At 42.8% G+C, this 19,618-nt stretch overlaps 1 protein-coding gene across 7 annotated transcripts in view; it reads right to left on the reverse strand.

Annotated features, from left to right (window-relative positions):
* The window catches only part of MYO15A (myosin XVA), a 197,667-nt gene that overhangs the window by 88,468 nt on the left and 89,581 nt on the right, over positions 1-19,618 (reverse strand). For all 7 annotated transcript variants that reach the window (XM_076069914.1, XM_076069911.1, XM_076069917.1 and 4 more), the window contains 10 exons: positions 8,373-8,423; positions 7,850-7,931; positions 7,127-7,257; positions 6,728-6,823; positions 5,542-5,777; positions 4,803-4,981; positions 4,382-4,454; positions 3,907-4,089; positions 2,506-2,630; positions 1,273-1,364 (listed from right to left, as the gene is read on the reverse strand). In XM_076069914.1, coding sequence (XP_075926029.1) covers positions 1,273-1,364; positions 2,506-2,630; positions 3,907-4,089; positions 4,382-4,454; positions 4,803-4,981; positions 5,542-5,777; positions 6,728-6,823; positions 7,127-7,257; positions 7,850-7,931; positions 8,373-8,423 — 1,248 coding nt within the window. The remainder of the gene's footprint in view (positions 1-1,272; positions 1,365-2,505; positions 2,631-3,906; positions 4,090-4,381; positions 4,455-4,802; positions 4,982-5,541; positions 5,778-6,727; positions 6,824-7,126; positions 7,258-7,849; positions 7,932-8,372; positions 8,424-19,618) is intronic.

Below are 19,618 nucleotides of genomic sequence, written 5' to 3' on the forward strand. Positions count from 1 at the left end.
AGCTAACTTCAGCGCTTCACTTTGTGGGGCACACTTGGCTTGGCGAGTTCCTTCCTTCGACTGCCACTTCACTACTCTTTGGTTCTATTGGGTAAAGTCACGTAGGTGAAAATAAAATAACAAAAAAATTAACAAGTCTCCACCATCAGCCACCATTCTCCTTCCAGCGATGTGCCCTGCCCAACCATGCTTACTTTATTAACATGTAGCTTTTTGCAGGCATTATTGATTTCAATTTATACCATTGGTCGTGACAATTGTTATTCAACATACCAGTGAGCGGAAACAATAGTAATTGGCAAGTTAAATGCTTACTCTTTGGTTCTATTCGGTAAAGTCACGTAGGTAAAAAATAAAACAACAAAAATCACGACGTTTCGGCCACAACACAAGCGGCCTTCATCAGGTGAAGGGACCAGCTTGTCTCGAAGACTGCGCTGGAGTGAAACAGAGCCAAGCTCAGACTGCGACCTTTAAGCTGTGTGAGCTTGGCTCTGTTTCACTCCAGTGCAGTCTTCGAGACAGGCTGGTCCCTTCACCTGATGAAGGCCGCTTGTGTTGTGGCCAAAACGTCGTGATTTTTTACGTTTAATTTTTTACCTACGTGACTTTACCGAATACAACCAAAGAGTATGGATCCTTGCAGTCACGAAAGCTTCAAATCTAGAAGTTAAATGCTTGTAGACGTGACCATTCAATTTGTTTGGCTCTGTCGGGTGGTAAGGATTTCACGACAAAAGATTTGCCAGATTATCACGTGATGTAAACAAAAGTAACTTTGAACCATAGCAGGGCACTGCGGTGGCGAGATGTCAACTCCCTCACCTAGTATAACAGGAGGTCATGGGTTCAATCCCGACCTTGACGCCTGTATATATGGAGTTTGCGTGTTCTTCCTGTGGTTGTGTGGATTTTACTCTGGGTCCTCTGGTTTTTCCCTCCACATTTAGGAACATACGTTTAGAGTATTTGGCTGCTATAAATTTCCACATGATAAGCCACTTCGTTGAGCTATCATTTGTGGCCAGGTCGCTTATGAAATGTAGCTATATAATATTTCAGTAGGCCTTACCTGGTAAAAAAAAACACACTTTTCTTCAGAGTCAATAGGATATCCATAACTTGCATATGTTCTCTAAGCTATGTGTTCTTCTTTCTGTTTCTCAGTATGAATCCAAATAGACACCTGTCAATAAATTATTTGCAGAGTCAGTGGTAATCCCCTCATATATGTATGCTTTCATCATATATTTAGAACTTCGCATCACTTACCGCTGCGCCAAATGACAGCACGGGGTCAAAGAGGCTGTCCAGGTACTGGTCCATAGTCTTCTGGGAACGCTGGTCACTGTTTGTCTCGGATTCTGGAAGGAAGGAGGAATAGAAATTATGACAGCCTGGGGTTTGACAGCCACCATCGAGCCAATGATTAATAAGTTGATAGTTTGATTTCAGAATGTGTTCTCCCCTGTATCGTGGATGTTATCAAATCCCTTGTGATGTCATGGCAAGAGTTGGCCCACTCAGAACAACTTTCATAGGCTCAACTATCAAATGCTAAATTACAATATTTACATGTCCATAATGTGTATGAAACAACTGTCCCATCACAAATATAACGACTGTTAAATAAGGCTACATTTCCTTTGGCGAATTTTCTCAATTTGTTCAATGGGGCAAAACACCACAACACAATGACACGCCCTTCAATGAATGACATTAAAGAGTTATCGTCTATTTTTCAGAAGGTAACATGCTTTGCTAATTCCCCACAAAAATTCATTATCAGGCAGCTTCACCCATCCACTCATCACGCTTCATACAAACTCAACCAGCGGCCATGTGAAGACCATGAGGCTGCCCAGGCAAATTTCCTCACCTCCAAAGCCAGCGAGCGAAGCCCGAGGCATATAAAAATAAACAGCTTCGCAGCGTTTACACCATTGGAAACCTCATTTGCCAGTAACAAAATATGATAATTGGTTTTTAACCCTTTTATCTGGCAAGAAAACTGACACCTTTTTTCATCAATTTCAAGGACAGTGCATACATTATCAGAGTTGTTGTTTTTTGTTTGCGTTCCGACCGCAGGTATTGTGGTCAATGTAAACATGACTCCTTGTAAAAAAGGTGTCAGTTTTGTTGCCAGATAAAAGGGTTAAAAACCAATTATCAGCTTCGCAGCGATTCGACAAATTGTGATCTGGGGGTCGTGATTTGATTCAAGAAAGGATAGTTCTTTGTTTATTTTTTACCATCTCATTTGTATTTCTTCTCATTTGTGCCATCTCATCTATAAAATGTTGTCTGCTTCATTGTCCTAAATGTACTATAATCATAATACGTGTATATGTGTATAAGCCGGGAATCCATAATTCTTACGCAATTTCATGCTTCTATCTTCAGCAAAATAATTTATATTTAATTGATAAATCGATGCATCGTCACATGGCTAACCAGGCCCCATTGGCATCAGTGACCCAGTAGGAGTGGGAGAGAGCTCACCGGGTGAGTAGGGGCGGGAGAAATATCCATCCGAGTCGGAGAGGCTGGCAGGAGGGTGTGGGGGTGCCTTGGCACGGGGTGGGAAGGGCATGTCCTCGTCGGTCTCATAGGCACTGCCACCCGACCTGCCGCGGAAACACCACGCCACACGGACACACGCACACACACCCATGTCCAAAACAGCCTTGCTCTCACATTTTGTCACTCTGTGTCTGTTTCCTTCTATTCGTTCACCTGAACGTAACATTAACATATAATATCCATGGATCGTAACCACTGTCATATCTTCTTCTATGTTCAATTCCAAGCATGCATAATCCAATCAGTCAATCCTAATTAGTGGATCTACTCAAGCTCATTGCTGATTGGGCATCATGGCAGCTGCAGGGAATCATAGAGCCTCTATAGAAGTAAACCCGTCTCGATATTGTAATACCTTCGACGTAAACTTTTACTCTTCCGTGGTTTGGTAATCATTCATTATCATGGTAATTTTCGAACATCTACTCTTAGTTTGGTTTTAACTGTACTAATTATAAAATATATTGTTAGAGAATATTACAGGTAGTCCTCTACTTACGATAGAGATGCGTTACGACAACCCCATCGTAAGTCAAAAAATTGTAAGTCGAAGATGGCCTAGCCTACCCAGGAGTCTTAAATAATGGTGATAATTTAGCAAAACAGAGCAATTTACAATACCGTACTGTATTAACGATATACTGTTTGCATTTATTAATTACAATACTGTATTGCACGGTAAAATGTAAAGTAAAAACAAGGTAAATTCTTAGCCTACCTATATGAACTGCAATTTAATAGAAAGTTTTTTCAGGAAACAATCCTATCTGTATCACACAAGCCGGGAGATGCGTACATCCCAGTAGCGTCCCAACGTACACTATCGTACCTCGTACGCTACTGCGTTTGCCTGCCGCGCGAAATTTTAAATATTTTACAATTTTGCCGTGTCGCTATCGCCATCGTAAGATCGAAATATCGTAAGTCGGACCATCGTAACTCGGGCACTATCTGTATATGATTATTGTAGACTGTAATTGTATTTTTAATAATCTATTATTATTCATATAAAATCAGATATAAACTGTGCCAGAACAGATTGACTGACCGATTCTGATCGATTCCAAGGAATCGTGAATGATATTGCTTGATTCAGAATCAGATTTTTAAATACAATCCGGGCCACACGATCGTGAAAAATAAAACATGAACCGCAGACCCTAGAAAAGGCACACTATTGGTTATTGTTCTTGGTAAGGCTGGCAATCCTGTGGCAATTGAGGGCCAGAAACCTAACTTCCCATAGAAGACGAGTGACACTCTGGGGTCCACGGTGGGAGGGGAGTGGGGAAGATTGGGGGGCGGGGGATTGGCTCGTACGAGTCCTTGCCGTGACCGCTGTTGTGCTGGGGCGGCAGGAAGCTGCACGTCTGTGTTGGGAAGGAGGGCGGCAGCTCCAGGTGAGAGACGAGGTCGAGCACGTGCTCGTGACCCGGCAGCTCGTTCGTCCGCGCACCTTGCTGCAGGCTCACCGACCAACCCCGGCAGCTCTCACTCGCACCCCTAAAACATTCGTACGAGCAATTAAGAACATTGGTCTTTTGGCGAGCCATCAAACAAAGACAGTTACTGCCTCGCGTGCTTTCAGATGCGCTTCTCTGGAGCTATGTACTCTCAATTTTTTTAATTGAAAAGTTATCCCTTTAGAACTACATTTTGTGTTTAGTTTCTTGTCCTGCCCCTGCACCTCCGATTAACACAGTTGGCTCCGTAAGATGTGAAAGAGGTTCAACATACATACATATAGACATACGTATGGAAGAGGACCTCCCAATGCCACAACGTGGAGACGCACCTGCGCTGCAGGATGGAGGCTCCGAGCTGTTCCCCGGTCGTCCATGACTCCACAGGGCACAGCAGCGTCTCACCTGAGGGAGGGCAGGGAGGGAAGAGGTTCCCAGTAGGAGATGGAAGATATTCTATTGTTTATGCATGCTTACACCTGTCAAGGTAAAACACCTGGGATGTTATTATACTCCTGCATATGTTGACCTCCGACTGAGCATTGGCAATAATAAAGGTGGCCAGGTGTTTTCAGTCCGTGCAGGAAACATGGAGGTATAGCAGTGAGTGAGGAATTCTGTAGGTGACAGGAGGTATACTGTAAGAGTGGGGAAGCTGTAGATCACTGCAGGTAGTAGAGTTAGTGGAGAAGCTGTAGATCACTGCAGGTAGCAAAATGAGTGAGGATGCTGTAGATCACTGGAGATTTGTACCGTTGTGGCAGGCAACCTCGAGGGCCATGGCGGCGTGGTTCTTCGCGGCCACCCACTCGAGCAGGCAGGGCGGGAAGGTGCGTGATGCTCCGGGCTCCACGGAGTTCGCGGACATTCCCTGCAGCAACTTGTGCTGGCACGTGGCGCGATATCCGTTATACGCGTGGTCCGACACGTACCTACACAAATAAAGATCCCCCACGTGACCTCCATCCATTCACCACTCACCCACTCACGCTATCACATGCTCAGACGCACGCACTCTGTCGTGCACTTACATTCTTACACAAAGACAAAGAACCCCAGTGTGTAGCCTACGTAGGCTGTTGGGGAAAGTGTTGTTAACAAGCCACCTATGAAGGGCATCGCTGCACCAGGTACTTATTTTGGGCTGAATCGACATCGGGGAGGCCCAGGACCGCTTCATAAATTCCACCATTTCTCAATCCACTCACAGATCAATTGCTCGAGTTGAATTGGAGGGAGGTTAGAGGGGACCAGTTTTGATATCACTTACCACTCATGTTTACAGTGCCTGGGAATTTTGCTCAGATTGTCAGGCACACCACCGCTATGTATGTATGTTGAGCTTTTTTGTTCACCATACATAGCCAACCGTACAGTTGGCTATGTATGGGTACAGGATTTAAGCATCGTGTCCAAAATGTACATTTATCAATACAAATTTTACACGCCCGTTAGTAGCTGCACACACAGACAATTGCACGCGTGCACTCACTTGAGCAGGTACTTCTCCAGTCGGGGCGAGGGCGAGAAGGAGCTAAGGCAGGCAGCCATGAGCAGCCACCCTTGCTCTTCTTCCCTGGGTTGCTCGTTGTGCCACGTCTGATTGGCCAATTGGCACAACAGCTCATCCCGCAGACGCACGCACGCCAGGCCCCTCTGCACCACGTAGCAGCCGAAGAGGAACTCGTGCAGGGAGTCCAGGTCAGAGCTGCCCATGAACCTCATCACCTGAGCGAGGAGGAAAGACACACGCAGCAGAGTGGAGGTGCCGCATGTCTCTAAGAGAATGTTTGTGCAACCTCGGGACACACTCCTCAGAATGCAGCCTCCAGAATCCTATTCTCTGGAAGTAATGACATGGACGCTGCCGTGTAAGATCATCGCGGTTGTGCTGCGTGTTGTTCTGAATGTCGTTCGGCATGATGTCTGACGTTTCACTCCCAGCACGGAACAACTTAAGAACCCATTGGAGGGCAATAACATGACTACATCTTAGCTGAATTTATAAAAGTCTGCTCTTTGTAGACTGTTTGAAGGGCACAAGGGTACTTAACTGTCACCGCACTCTCAAGGCAGTTATCGACATTTATTATTCATATAGCGTTGCACACCTGTGCGACAGGTCTTGAGACGCTGAAGGGCTTTAGCTTTCAAACCCCACCCATTGGTAACAGACAAATCCAAAAACACAGCTCACAATAACATAGAATACATAAGATACAAGTATTTTACTCAAGAAAGTGGTACCACAGGATTAGCTTTCATAAATAATGGAAAATTAAGTTATTCAGTAAGCCAGTTTAATCTGGTCACTATATACGCTGTACTGAGCAATGAAAGTTGTCAGTCCATCCATCTGATGCATCTTCTTTTCATCAATCTGATTAGGGATGGACATACGGGTTGCACGCTCTAGAATCTTCAAGTGAAGGAAGTTTGAGGTGGAGGGCATGGTAGACACGTAGAAAATATCACCATAAATAAAGTGCTAACATAGTCAAATACCATCTACCCATAAAATCTATGTGATCCACGAAAATGGCAGGAGATTAATCCGACAGCACTGTAAAAGTGTTGTTTGTATGTTGAACTTCTTTCGCACTGTACGTAGTCAACCGTGGTAATCGTCGCTATTCAGCAAACGGCCTGCTGGCACCATCCGGGACGAGAACTCTCACCAGCTTGAGGAGCTCCACGGCCTCGGATCTCAGGTCCTCCTCCAGCAGGGTGATGGGTGAGCGCGGGGACGACGTCAGCACGCCAAACTGCTGATCCTGACGAACGGCATCGCGGCCAAGTTAATTGATTCAATATAAAGAAATATCATACGGGCATCTTGGATTCAAAGGCAGGACGCAAGTCACCCTTGAAAAAAGAGCAAATGTTCATTGTGTATCGGTAAGTTTATTTAATCTCCTGGTTAAATACGAGAGGTGATGGGTCAGCGACTGACAACGGGCATTAACCCCGTCAGCCGCGTTGTCGGTTCTTCCCGGTAAGGTGCCTGGAGGGACGTGCGCTGCAGGAACGCGTGAACTGTTTATGAGAGCAGGTTCGCGTCGCAAAGCTGCCCTTGCCTTGAAGTGAATCCTGGCGAACTTGGAGAAGGGGAAGTTGTTGACGTCGAGCGGAAGAGTGGGCTGCAGGGTCTGGCTGATGGGCGGCTGGCAGGTGATGACCACGTGGCCATCGTGCACGTGCTGCAATTCTGGAGGGTGTGCACGCACGCAATCACGCACACAAATGTTGTTTCACTGTATAAACTGTCTAAATACGAGAGAGACAAAGACTCGCAGACTGTTGGATTTGCTGTTACTTTGTGAGCGCCTATTAAGACCTATTCAGATAGGCAATGGCAAACAGAATGGTGGTCTGGGCAGCATTGCACCTCATCGCATTACTTTTTCCAGCGCTAAAGCTGACAATAAAACACCTGATATCAATTGTAGGCTTAAGTCTACCCACATCAAATTGCCTCCAGTTTGCATGGCCAGGGATCAGACCTGGATTACTGGGGTTTTAGCAAAGACAAAGATCTCCCGTAGGGCTTTTAACAGACTGTATCGCAAGAGCTGTTAGTGAGCACCAATGAAGGCCGGCACAGCTCACGGGGAGGTAGGTTGTCAACACCACACCCGGCCGCCTTTGTCTCTCTCGTGGTGATGTTTACATAGCACACCAGATACTCGACAAAGCAAGCCACAATCTTGCTGCACTTTGTTACTGGGCCACTCGTAGCGTGCTGGTATGGTTTGCGCAATGGGCTGAGTAAAAAAAGGGGGCCCTTTGACACAACTCACCGCGGCTGGCCTGCAGAACGGCCGCAAGCTCGGCTGGTATCTCCAGCTGAGACACATTCACGCCCTCTCTCCTGGGCCCTGCCTGAAGCGGATGTCAGGAATTAGCAGCCAGGTTATCGCAAGCCGCACAAATACATAACCACAGTAAGGGCAATTATGGTTTAGCACGCACATGTTTACAGTAACTCGTAATCCAAATGGCGTTTTCCAGGTTAGGTCACGAGTTGAGCATTTTTTCCTCTCTCAAGCTTTTGCCACACACTACTTCGTATATCTTTAGGAGTTGAAGTGAAGACTCACACACGTTTAGTGAATGTGCAACACAAAATTGTTATGAAATGGTAATTTTTTTTATGTTGTCTCAACACCTTCATTGTCCACGATGCAACAGTTTGGCCAAAACACTGCATGGTGATAAACAGGTAAAAGTTGATGATCTGTTACAAATTGGGTGCGTAATTTGTAAGAGATCAGAGATGCTGAATGATTCTCTGACCGATACCTTGTTAATGTTTTAACCCACCTTCCAAGATTTACCCTCCATCTCTGCACGTCTCCGATCGTCGTCCCTTGCCTGCAGAGGACAAAATGAGATTAAGTAATTATAGATTTGAAGATTAAGTAACATTTTATTTAAAACAAATGTTTAAAATACGTGTATATTACAGCTTTATTACATTGTTCAAGTAAATATTCGGGCACCATTTCATGTCGTGCTTTTACAAGAAAGTCGAATTTCGAAGACCAAGGTTAGGACCAGGTTCACAGGCTTCATAACATAGTGTGGCTCCCACAATGAAATATACATTCTCAGTGTGTCACTCTACAGAGGGTAACTCTTACATGGACTTGTGCTTAAAGTTAACAAAACTAGTCGAGAAGCATTTTGCCTCATGCAACCACAGTTCACATGAAATCCTTGCCTCAAGCAACATTTTCATTTACGACCATAAAGACAACTGACTAAAAGAAAATTAGAAATAATAATAACATGGGTGATAGTTATAAGTTTTTCACAAGTTCTCTGGTATTCAGAGCACTACTTTTTCCCCAATATGGAAATAAGCAGTTTCGAGCTGGCCACGTGGCTCAGAGGCCAGAGCAAAGGGATAGCAACTGCTGAGGTCCTAGGTGAAAATCCAGGCAGCAGTGTGTGCTTAAACTGGGGCCCTCAAGGGTATAGAGTTCATGGTTTCAGCCTGGTCATCAATTAATGTACAACATCAAAAAAAGTCACATTAAATTTGGCTTGGCACTTAATTTGGCAAAAAATTAAGATCCGACGATTCAAATGCCAGCTTGACTGTCATGCGACGAAACCTCACTCATATGCGCGGTTGGCGACGTACAGTGCGAAAGAAGTTCAACATACATACGGAGCAAGTGAGAGGTGCTGCCGTCTACAGAGTGTGGACCAGAGGTCACTTGAAGGTGTCTCGGTGATGCTGTATCCACTTCCGTGTGTTGTTGTCCAACACAAAGGGTCGCACTACTTTGCGAGAGATCCAAATGCTAATCGAGATAAAATTGGGGAAAATTTGCTGAAGTGAAGAAAATGTGGAATTTCCACCACTGCTTCGGGGCATTCAATGAGATGGATATATATTGTTCTATGCTTGTGTGAACAGGCACATTTGTTTGTGCATTGAACTTCAAAAATACAAACTATAAACGGAACATTTTATATGACCAGTGGGTAAGAGCACAAGTAAAGTCAATGATGGTAATGTATGCTTATTATTACTATGGGGTTTCTTTTTTACCCAGGAAAGCCTCACTGAGTTTCAAGACTTTTCAGGAATGTTCTGCCAAGTTTTCACCATTGAGGGCGATGAGTCTAATCTCAATGGAGTAATGTGTATGTCTTTTTTACAACACTTGGATGTTTTGGCAATGCCAGTTCCATTGCATTGTTCTTTTTTAAGCTATGGGAACCTGGAGGAGACCTGGAGGAGACCTGTGCCAAACAAGAAAACGGACAAACTCCACACGGAAATGCACCCAAGTTGGGAATCAAACCTAAACCCTTCTTGCTGTGAGGCACCACGTCGCCACCCTGCCGCCTAATAGCCCGACCTACAGCTTTCACCACCCTATAGCAGAATTCATTCGCAATGACTATCGACTGTACAGTGGCATGCAAAACGATTCGAGACCATTACATTTTTTCTGGGTTATTTTTGTAATTATTGAACCACTCCCAGACATGCAACCCTTTGAAAAATCCAGAGAAGAACCCATAAGGCAAAACAAAATGCTATTACACTATTGTCCTTTTCTTTTAGGTTGGCAGAAGAGGCCAAACTGCCTCATCTTAGAACATTTGAGGTCATCAATAAACAAATGCGTTTATAGTGTTAAGTTAGTAAGTTAGTTTCCTAGATTTGAAGCTTTCGTGACTGCAAAGATCCATACTCCTTGGTGTGGATCCTTGCAGTTGCCTACGTGACTTTACCGAATAGAACCAAGGAGTAAGTTAGTTTCCTCTTCATTTACATGTTCTTTAAATTTCAGAACGTGACAGCACTATGCATATAGCGGATTGGATATTCATACCAGCTTAGTTTACCCAAGTGTATCACACATATTATGGTTTGTGGTCAAACAGTGCATCACATGTTGCTAGACTGATTAATAGATGTATTTTTATTTTATTGTTTCCCTTCTACGTGACTTTACCGAAAGAACGAATAATAAGATGTACTTTACTTCAATAAATCAGGTGATAATTACTAAGATGCAAGAGCTCTTTCTTAAGTGTATTGCTGTACAGAGCTGGCATAACCTCATTCCATCTCGCCATTATTCCACCAAATTAGGTGTAAAAAAATGTACAGCAGCATCAGTAACCAGATATCTGAAGCATATATCAGGGAATGTCATGTTTAAGCAATGACTTAACAGTGGCAAAAGTTTGTGTTCCAGTCTCATGAGCATTAGATGAACAGATGATGTATGTAACACCACCTCCTCCAGTCTCCATTGTAACAGGCAACTTAAACCACTGTCCATGTTGTTCCACTTGCCTCATGTGCACACGTTTTAGTTGTGTTAAGTCAAGTAGTTTTTTTAAAAATCATCCTTGTTTAATGAATGTCTCTTTTCCATTGAAGAGATTCCACACCAAATGCTATTTTTTTACGTGAAGACTTGTTTTCCAGTTGGGACCCTAATAGCCGGTTTAAGTCAGATTTACTGAAAAAAGCAACAGTCCATTTGCATATAAGTCACTGGTAACTGGGCAAAGACCATAGACGCACTACTATTCACGACTTGCTTTAATTTTGGGTCACAGCCCAGGAATGAGTATTAGCCACTTGATCCACCCTGCCACGAGGTTGGTTTATTTCATTTCCATTGAACAAGCTTAACTCCGAGATGGCCAAAACAAAATGCACGTCATTGTGTTTAGCAATAACTGCATGATCATTGTTGACCCAAATCTTGTTACGTACTACGGTATTTGCATTTTTGTAATAAAAAAAGATGCTATAAACTGGCCATTTAGTTTTATATTTTCTTAGACTTGTTTACTCGATAAAACCTCACGATTTTGCTAATTGTAAACCCAATTGAGTTATTTGCAGGAATATTTTCAGCATTGGGATGTTTGCCCTATACTAGTTATAATGTATGTTTTTTTTTTAAGATATGGGAGTAAACCAGAGACTCTCATGCAGAACAGGGAGAGCAAACAAACTCGACACAAAAAGGCACACGAATCAGGAATTGAAACCAGGACCTCTTACTGTCATGCTTAAGCATTATCAATGTTCAACATGTGGGTTTTTACATCCATATTGTGAAGGAAAATTTGCAGCTGCTAAACGTAGCTAGTGTCAGTGAGGTCATTGTTAGAAACGTATGAGCAATGGCCAGACCGAAATATTTTCTGTGCTACGTATGACAATCATTGCACGAATAAAGTGTTCCATGTAGTGAAACATCAGTCTATTCCCACACGGACTATTCAACTTAAGCATTGCTTTCTTTTTCCATTAAATTTTCAAAACATAAGGGTAAAACTGACAAGCTGGTGTCTTAGATATCCCCTTGTACCATATTTGTCATTCACAACACTCTGTATGCATTTCTTTGTTACATTGCTGTGCTGTAATAGTTAGTGAACTGGAGTTACCATCCAGAGGTCGCCCACCTCATCCAAGACGTTTGGTCAGTGTGGAAGAGTAGGCCAAATACCCTCTAGGGGGCTCTCTTGGGCTTTCTCTAATAGAGGCTCTTCCACTGGCAGTTACGTGAGCAAAACAATTGCAGTCCTGCAGATCTATACTTAGACTCTATGCTATTAGAGTTACTGCATATACCCCATATAAGAGTACTGTTTACAGGATATGTATAGCAAATATATAAACATGTGCCACATGTCCTGATGTCCAGGTTTGACCCTGACATCGCAGTAACCGGCGCCTGTGTTCAGGTGGCAGGATTTGATTTGTACTGAGATCAGGTACTATATTGGTATTGGATACTGCAGTCTTGATAGACCTAGGCTGATTGAGATCTTTGTCGAGGTTTGGTCTGCGGAAAAGGTAGAAACCTTCATAGGTATGCATTCAGCCTTGTTATCAGTCACTGAATTTAATCTGTTGTCATTAGTGCTACGTTAGCGTTTAGTAGGACAACAATGATGTAAATCAACCGCTTAATTTACCATGCCCATGTTGAGTCATCATAATGTGTTTAATGCCAACTGAGATACTGTTTTAGACGTACTAACATTTTGGACCTTGGGGTCATGTGTTTGCGAGTGAGATATGGTACACAGTTGCATATCCAACATACTGGGGTCTGGATATGTGAAAAGATTGGATATGTGAACATCTGCAGGTTTTTGAAGCAAACTGCTTCGATTATGGGACCGATGCTTCAGAAGTGACTGGTGAACATCAACAGAAAATGACGTGCACAAGTGCTGCACTGGGTGTGGGCGGTTAATTGGTCAGACCGGGTAAGTGGCGGTCCGATACGTGGCAATGCACTACGTAAAGATGGTCACAAAAATGCAGAGGCGATATGTGGAAGGCAAGCAAGCAGCCTCGAACACAACACATGCATGCCAGCTCACAAGGAACACATGAGGCTGGAGATATTTTTTTAAGACTCTCACACCCAAGACAACTGACTGAATTTGCAACAAATAACCTAAGAAATGCGGTTCATGTACATTAGTCTGTAAATGCCTGCAACGCCTGCACTCGTGAATGATAACACGAGTGCAATATTCTTGCATGGAAGAGATTTGTACGAGGATTACTGCGAAACAATATACACAAGAGGCAAAGTCCCTGAAGAAGAAAATGTTTAACGCACACACGCGCGCAAGCCCCGGCATGTGCTTACACTCCACTAAGCGTTCGGCAAATGTATTCAAGTACAAATCAAACGGAGACTCACCGATGGTCTTATTCTAAAGTATGGCCTTGGAGTAATTTCCCATGCGATGTTGCGAGCATTGTCATGTTCCTCTTTCAGTTCTCGATGGCCAGCGTCGTCTCACGTCTCCGGTCTGTGTCCGAAGGGTCTGAGGTCCTTAATAATAATGATGATGACGAGCGCACGCACGGGATCCCCGTTGAGATATGTTACCACTCCACACGTGTCAACGGCTTACACTGCCTGCACCGCTGCCCACTTAAGAATGTGGTCGCCCTGTGTGACGGGCACGTCATCGTCGCACCCACATGCTTGTCATGTGGGTGGGTGGGTGTGTGTGTGTCACGCTGCCGACCAAAACATTTTCTGCGTGAGCCCCATCACCCGCAGGGCTCAATTTAAAACGAGAAGGGAAATTGCGAACCGTTTGTGCGCCGGAGTTGAGTTGAAATACAGGCGTGTTATAGTTGACGAAGGCAAACTTGAGCAAATATACGCACCCTTTAACGTCACATAGAAAACGACAATGTAAAATAGCTCTATATATCGTGGAACCGTATGTCTTTATACACCGCACTGTTGCATAATTTACAGTTTATTTGAAGTTAAAAAGCCTGAAAACAACAGGCGCAAAGCTGATGGCAGACTATTTACAGTCCAGCTGCTCACAAAGATCCTCCATAAAGGCTGACAGGCTATCCACATGAAGGAGACAGCACTGCACTATACAATCCGTGACCTTAGTTACACTCCTAGCTGCTGCTAACATGATTGTTGTCTGTCTTGAGCCTCCCTGCTTCCACTGAGCCTTAAATAGCTGCCTGGTGCTGTGTGTACATTAGCACGGCTGCCCAGTTTAAATACAGCACTTTAAAATCAAGGAGTTTGTGGGGATTGATGGATTGGTGGTTGGTTTATCAAATGCACAGTAGCGTCATTATTGTCATAATCATCATCATCGTCTTCTTCATGACCATGATCGCTATGAATATAAATTGAGACAATCATCATTCTTTTTTTATTTAAATTGAGACGTCTTTGGCTTTGCACTAAATGTCAGCGTTGGTGTTTGAGACAGACAGAGCCTGATTGGTCGGCTTTGGTCGATGGCGGGGCAAGCGTGCTGATTTCGGCACACACAGTCCTGATTATCCCAGGCACTCCCCCAGCTACTGAGAGGCTTCCAGAGTTATTTACAGAGTGGGGCTCCACTCACATTACCCAGAGAATTTGACCAAATACTCATACATGAATTTGGTGGAATTTTGATCTCCGGGCAGGATTCCGCGAAAGCGCTAAACCACATTATATAGTCTGGTGTTATGCTTTGCACTTCCGGTAATCGGTAGACTTGTACATCAGGTGTGGCTTGGCAGCACCTTGTATAACTTAGAACCTTGACATGTCCGCACCTACAGTTAGCACAGTTGGCTACGTATCGTGACAAATAAGTTCAACATACATACAGACATGTCTCATCTTATGCTGTAAAAGACACTCAAATCAATTGGACAGTGTTATCCGCATCAAAATACGCATCCATCTTAATAACAAGTGTTACTGCATAGAATACTTTAAACATGGCTACATTTGCTTGGACTGAAATAGTATTGAGTCAGTGTGAACACGAAGGGCAATTGCCCTCTGAAATTCAAATATCCCATGTCTGCAATGGTATGAGCAATCTGCCGGAAACGTCGTTATTATTTGAGCTATGTTTACATTTGCTCAGGTAACAAGAGCTGGCAAAACATATCTGTACACGTATCCCCTTTTGGTAGATACAATCTAAAATTACCTCGACTAGCTCCAGGTATAATAGGGAACACTGACAACCTGTCCTCGTACATTTCAATCAAAGTGCAGCTCTAGGAGTGGCCCTCAGGTGGGGTGTGCCTTGACAATCAATCAGTTCTGTAACAGTGTGAACGCTGTGGCACATGGGACTAACTGAGAGAGAGACTGTAGCAGCTAGATGAACATTTACATTTTAAAATGTAATACAATCGGTGCCCTTCTCATTCATCTGAGGCTTGCCATAAACAATGAGATATTTTTAAACAGAGCAACAAGAGACAAATATGCCATGGTGTATCTTCTCTTTCCAGAAGTTACTGTTTAAAGGAACCATTTATTTTAAAAAATAGTACTGCACTGATCAGCATGGTGTTGTATGATCAAACAGCCCTCACAGAGTAAGTAGGCCTTCATCTAGCAGTGGATTGATAAAGAGACAATAACGATCATTCGTTTGACTATACTTGTATTTGGTAGTGGGCATTGACTGTTTTTGTGTCATACTCTTTGAAAACGAAGCTATAAAAATTAGTTATCAAATATCTCATGTAATATTGAAATTCAATACCCTCAAAAGCCTCAAGATGCAAACTTTTGTAGGGCTAGGATCAATTATTAAAAAGTTAAAAAATTTGCCCCACAAATATTGTGGCACAGCTCAACTTCTGCAATGGGAAACAACCTCGCCTAGCATAGCCTCAGTACTGCTTGAATGCGCCAGTGGAATAGTGGGTATTATGAAACTGGATTAAACATTGTTTCTAAAAGTAACACACTCAGCTTACTTAATTGATTATTATTGTATTATTTTAACCATCATTACTTGTATCAAATACATGGTTATTTTATTCGTAGGTCGGCCAGATGCCTTTTCTTGCCTAGACTCTCTAGGCCTGCACTCAGATGAGAGGATAGCGTAGGGTCAGGCCACTCAGCTTATACTTAATTATACACATACTTGGGCCCTGGGTGAGTTTAATGGCCCAGTTATATGTGACTTTGTTCCAAAACAGAAGCAAAGAAATTGCTATAACATGAGATGTTGTGCAACATTTAAAATGCAACCAATTTTGGCCATTTCACTTCAACATTCCACACTTTACATGCCTAGGAAGGGACAATGGGCCCAGCTGACCTTTACTGAAATGAAATCATCACCTCAGAGTCATGAGTATGCTGGATCATAATAAAGGTTTTTGGGTTAGATCGCGTTTATTTATAAAATGTGTCGTAACCCTCCACCACCCGACACGGCCAATCAGCAAAAAAAGTGTCACGTTGACAAAAAGACAAATAATTCACTACTTTAGCCCACCGGTGTGTTGAAGAGTGAATCCACATTTACGCGATCTAACCCAAAAACCTTTATGAATATTGGTCGCGAAAGCCTACATGTTAAACTGAGTATGCTGGTTCTCTTCCAAAGAGCTCTCTCAACAAGTAAACCGAAACGTAAATAAAGATATTCTTATTATTTTATTGTTTCCCTTCTACGTGACTTTACCGAAAGAACCAAGAATATGAATCCCTGCAGTCACAAAAGCTTTAAATCAAAATGTAAATAAAGATGTCTGCATGAAGAAACGCAGCTTACAATAAAACCTAGAACTTAACCATGATACTTGGCCTTAAGAATGCAGGCATTGAAATGTCAATAGTGCCTTAGGGTGCATGTAAAATAACACTGTAACAACACATTCACAAAGTTAATGTTTCCACTTTAGGTGTGGCTGCAAATGCCCAACAATCAATTATGGTCCAGTCACCCAACTGTATAAAATTGTCCAAACAACATTTTGTTATAAGAGGAAACTATATCCTCGAACATTGTCAAAAGGAAAAAAAACATGCTTAACATTTACATCATTAGACCTCCTTTGCCAGTACCAAAATATAATAATCGGTTTTTCCCCTTTTTTCTGGCAACAAAACTGAAACCATACTCTTTGGTTCTATTGGGTAAAGCCACGTAGGTAAAAAAAAAATCACGACGTTTCGGCCACAACACAAGCGGCCTTCATCAGGTGAAGGGACGAGACTGTCTGGAGGACAGCAGACAGTCTCGTCCCTTCACCTGATGAAGGCCGCTTGTGTTGTGGCCGAAACGTCGTGATTTTTGTTATTTTATTTTTTACCTACGTGACTTTACCCAATAGAACCAAAGAGTATGGATCCTTGCAGTCACGAAAGCTTTAAATCTAAAACTGAAACCATTTTACAAGGAATCATGCGTGCATTAACCACAACACTTGTGGTCAAAATGCCAACAAAAAACGCACTCTGATACTATATGCATTGTCCTTGAAACTGATTGGTCCACACCAGAGACGGCTTTCTTTTGAGCCTCGTCTCAATTGGTGCTAGACCAGAGGACGCCAAAAAGCGTACAGCGTCCTCTGGTCTAGCATCAATTGAGACAAGGCTCAAAAGAAAGCCGTCTCTGGTGTGGACCAATCAGTTTCAAGGACAATGCATATATTATCAGAGTGTGTTTTTTGTTTGCATTTTGACCACAAGTATTGTGGTTAATGCACACATGATTCCTTGTAAAAAGGTTTCAGTTTTGTTGCCAGAAAAAAGGGGAAAACCCCTATTATTATAGGTAACATTTTTCTTGAGATGTTCGCTCAGTAACAATACCATCACATATAGAACATGCAAGCAGCTGTACAAAGTGAAGATGGAGTCTTCACTTCGTACAGGTCTCAAATATGAAACCTGGGGAAATGTCCTCAAGCCAGCCTCGAGGCCAAGAAATATTGCTGTAAACATTTTAACGTGCATATCTACCGTAGAGGTAGGCCCGTGCACTTACTTGCTCACGCCAATGCTGGTGGAAGGGCCTCCCCCACTCGAGGTATCAACTGTGATGAAGCCATTTATACTGCTGGGTGGCCAGAGGCGGAGGGATATAACTTGAGCCACTGTTTAAATTGCCGTTGCCGGGAGGTTGAACCAGCAATATCTGAATTGCAAGTTTGGTGTCCTAACCATAACACCGTAGTGGCATCCCTGTCTATAGCATGCATTTATCACTTTCATTTTGATAATTGAATTATTTTATTTAGACACAATTTAAGTATGTTACGGAAGCGAGTAGCATCAACACACACACACACACTTCCTCCCATTGTCTAATTTCCCAAGCTCTTATAACCTTGCTCAATGCAATAAACGTGCTAACTCTTAGCTATTACACCTCTAATCGTGCTGTTGGTTGCTGGCTGCTTGACGTGTTGGGCCTTTAGGCCTGTGCTTTAACAAAATGCAATATCACGACAGGGGTAATATGACTATCCAAACAAGAGGAATGCATTCAAGCAGGAATTTATATTAATCTTATCGAAAATATTTTTTTCACGGCGTGAACCACTGGGTAAATAGTAGGTGTGTAATGATCGTTAGTTAATCGATTACATTGATACTACCACTGACCATGCTCGCATCGCATCATCCACGTACGAATTGAATATAATTACAATTCATGCAAATTATGAGCGGATGTAAAATTCAATGAGAGGCCGTTTCCCCGCTCTAAAAATGGATTGGACTCCTATGCTGCAGACAGCCTGAGATGTCATGCGATGAGCCTTGGGGATGGTGCGACCGCCACCCAATACTGTTGTAAGTTATCGGATATCCATTAAATATGCATAAGGAGACGGCTTGAGTAAGACCCTGTAGTGTGTCTTTAAGTATACTTATCTGATGTAAGGACCAAAAAACTTCTGGTAGAATATATTAACTGAGAAAGCCAACATGTTTAAAGGTCAAAAACAGACGTTACTCGCTAGATTGTAAATCATGTTTACAAAATGTTCCGGTTTTTTTTATTAAGGTATAAATACAGTATTTCACCGCTGTGCAGTCAAGATTATTTAATTTGATGAGCATTGCATTGTGTGATTACCGCACAATACACGGCTGTCCAAATTAAATTTCACATGAATGGAAACCCATCTGCCAGCAATGTTATGCCATGACATCACAGTCATTGTAAGGGTCTTGTGTGTGGATTCCTCAAGCATTGTGCATTGTCAGTGCTAAATAAAGCAACTACTATTGTCAGGGCTAAATAAAGCAACTACAGTACATGAAATATTCACTGTTGCCCACCACCAATAGGTGACTAAAATGATAGATTCACATATTACACTATTACATGCAATACTGCATTGGTATCACCGTTATTATTGGTAGTTGTGCACAAGCACAAATAATAAATTAATACATATAATAACATTGTGTCCTTAAAATAAATAAATGACATGGTTGCCGATGTTTCATGCAACAGCCCTTCTTCATAGCACATACATTTATTAATGACGGGTCTCTTTGAGTGATGGCTCTGGAAGGCTGTGGGGTAGGTGGGCGCATGTGAGAAGTTGGAAGCTAACCTGGGCTACCCTTAGCCTAAACTAAATACAGAGTGTAGTATGTAAACCAAACGTACACAAAGGAGGTTATAAGTTAACCTCCTTTGTGTACGTTTGGGCCTTGACAGGTGCTCGCGAACAACAATTGCTCCCAAAATCTATGAGGCTATGTCAGGGATCTTTGTATTCATAAAACAATGCA

This window comes from Petromyzon marinus, chromosome 26 (genome assembly GCF_048934315.1).
Source record: "Petromyzon marinus isolate PM22_M1 ecotype Great Lakes invasive population chromosome 26, UKy_Petmar_22M1.pri1.0, whole genome shotgun sequence".
Classification (NCBI taxonomy): Eukaryota; Metazoa; Chordata; class Hyperoartia; order Petromyzontiformes; family Petromyzontidae; genus Petromyzon; species Petromyzon marinus.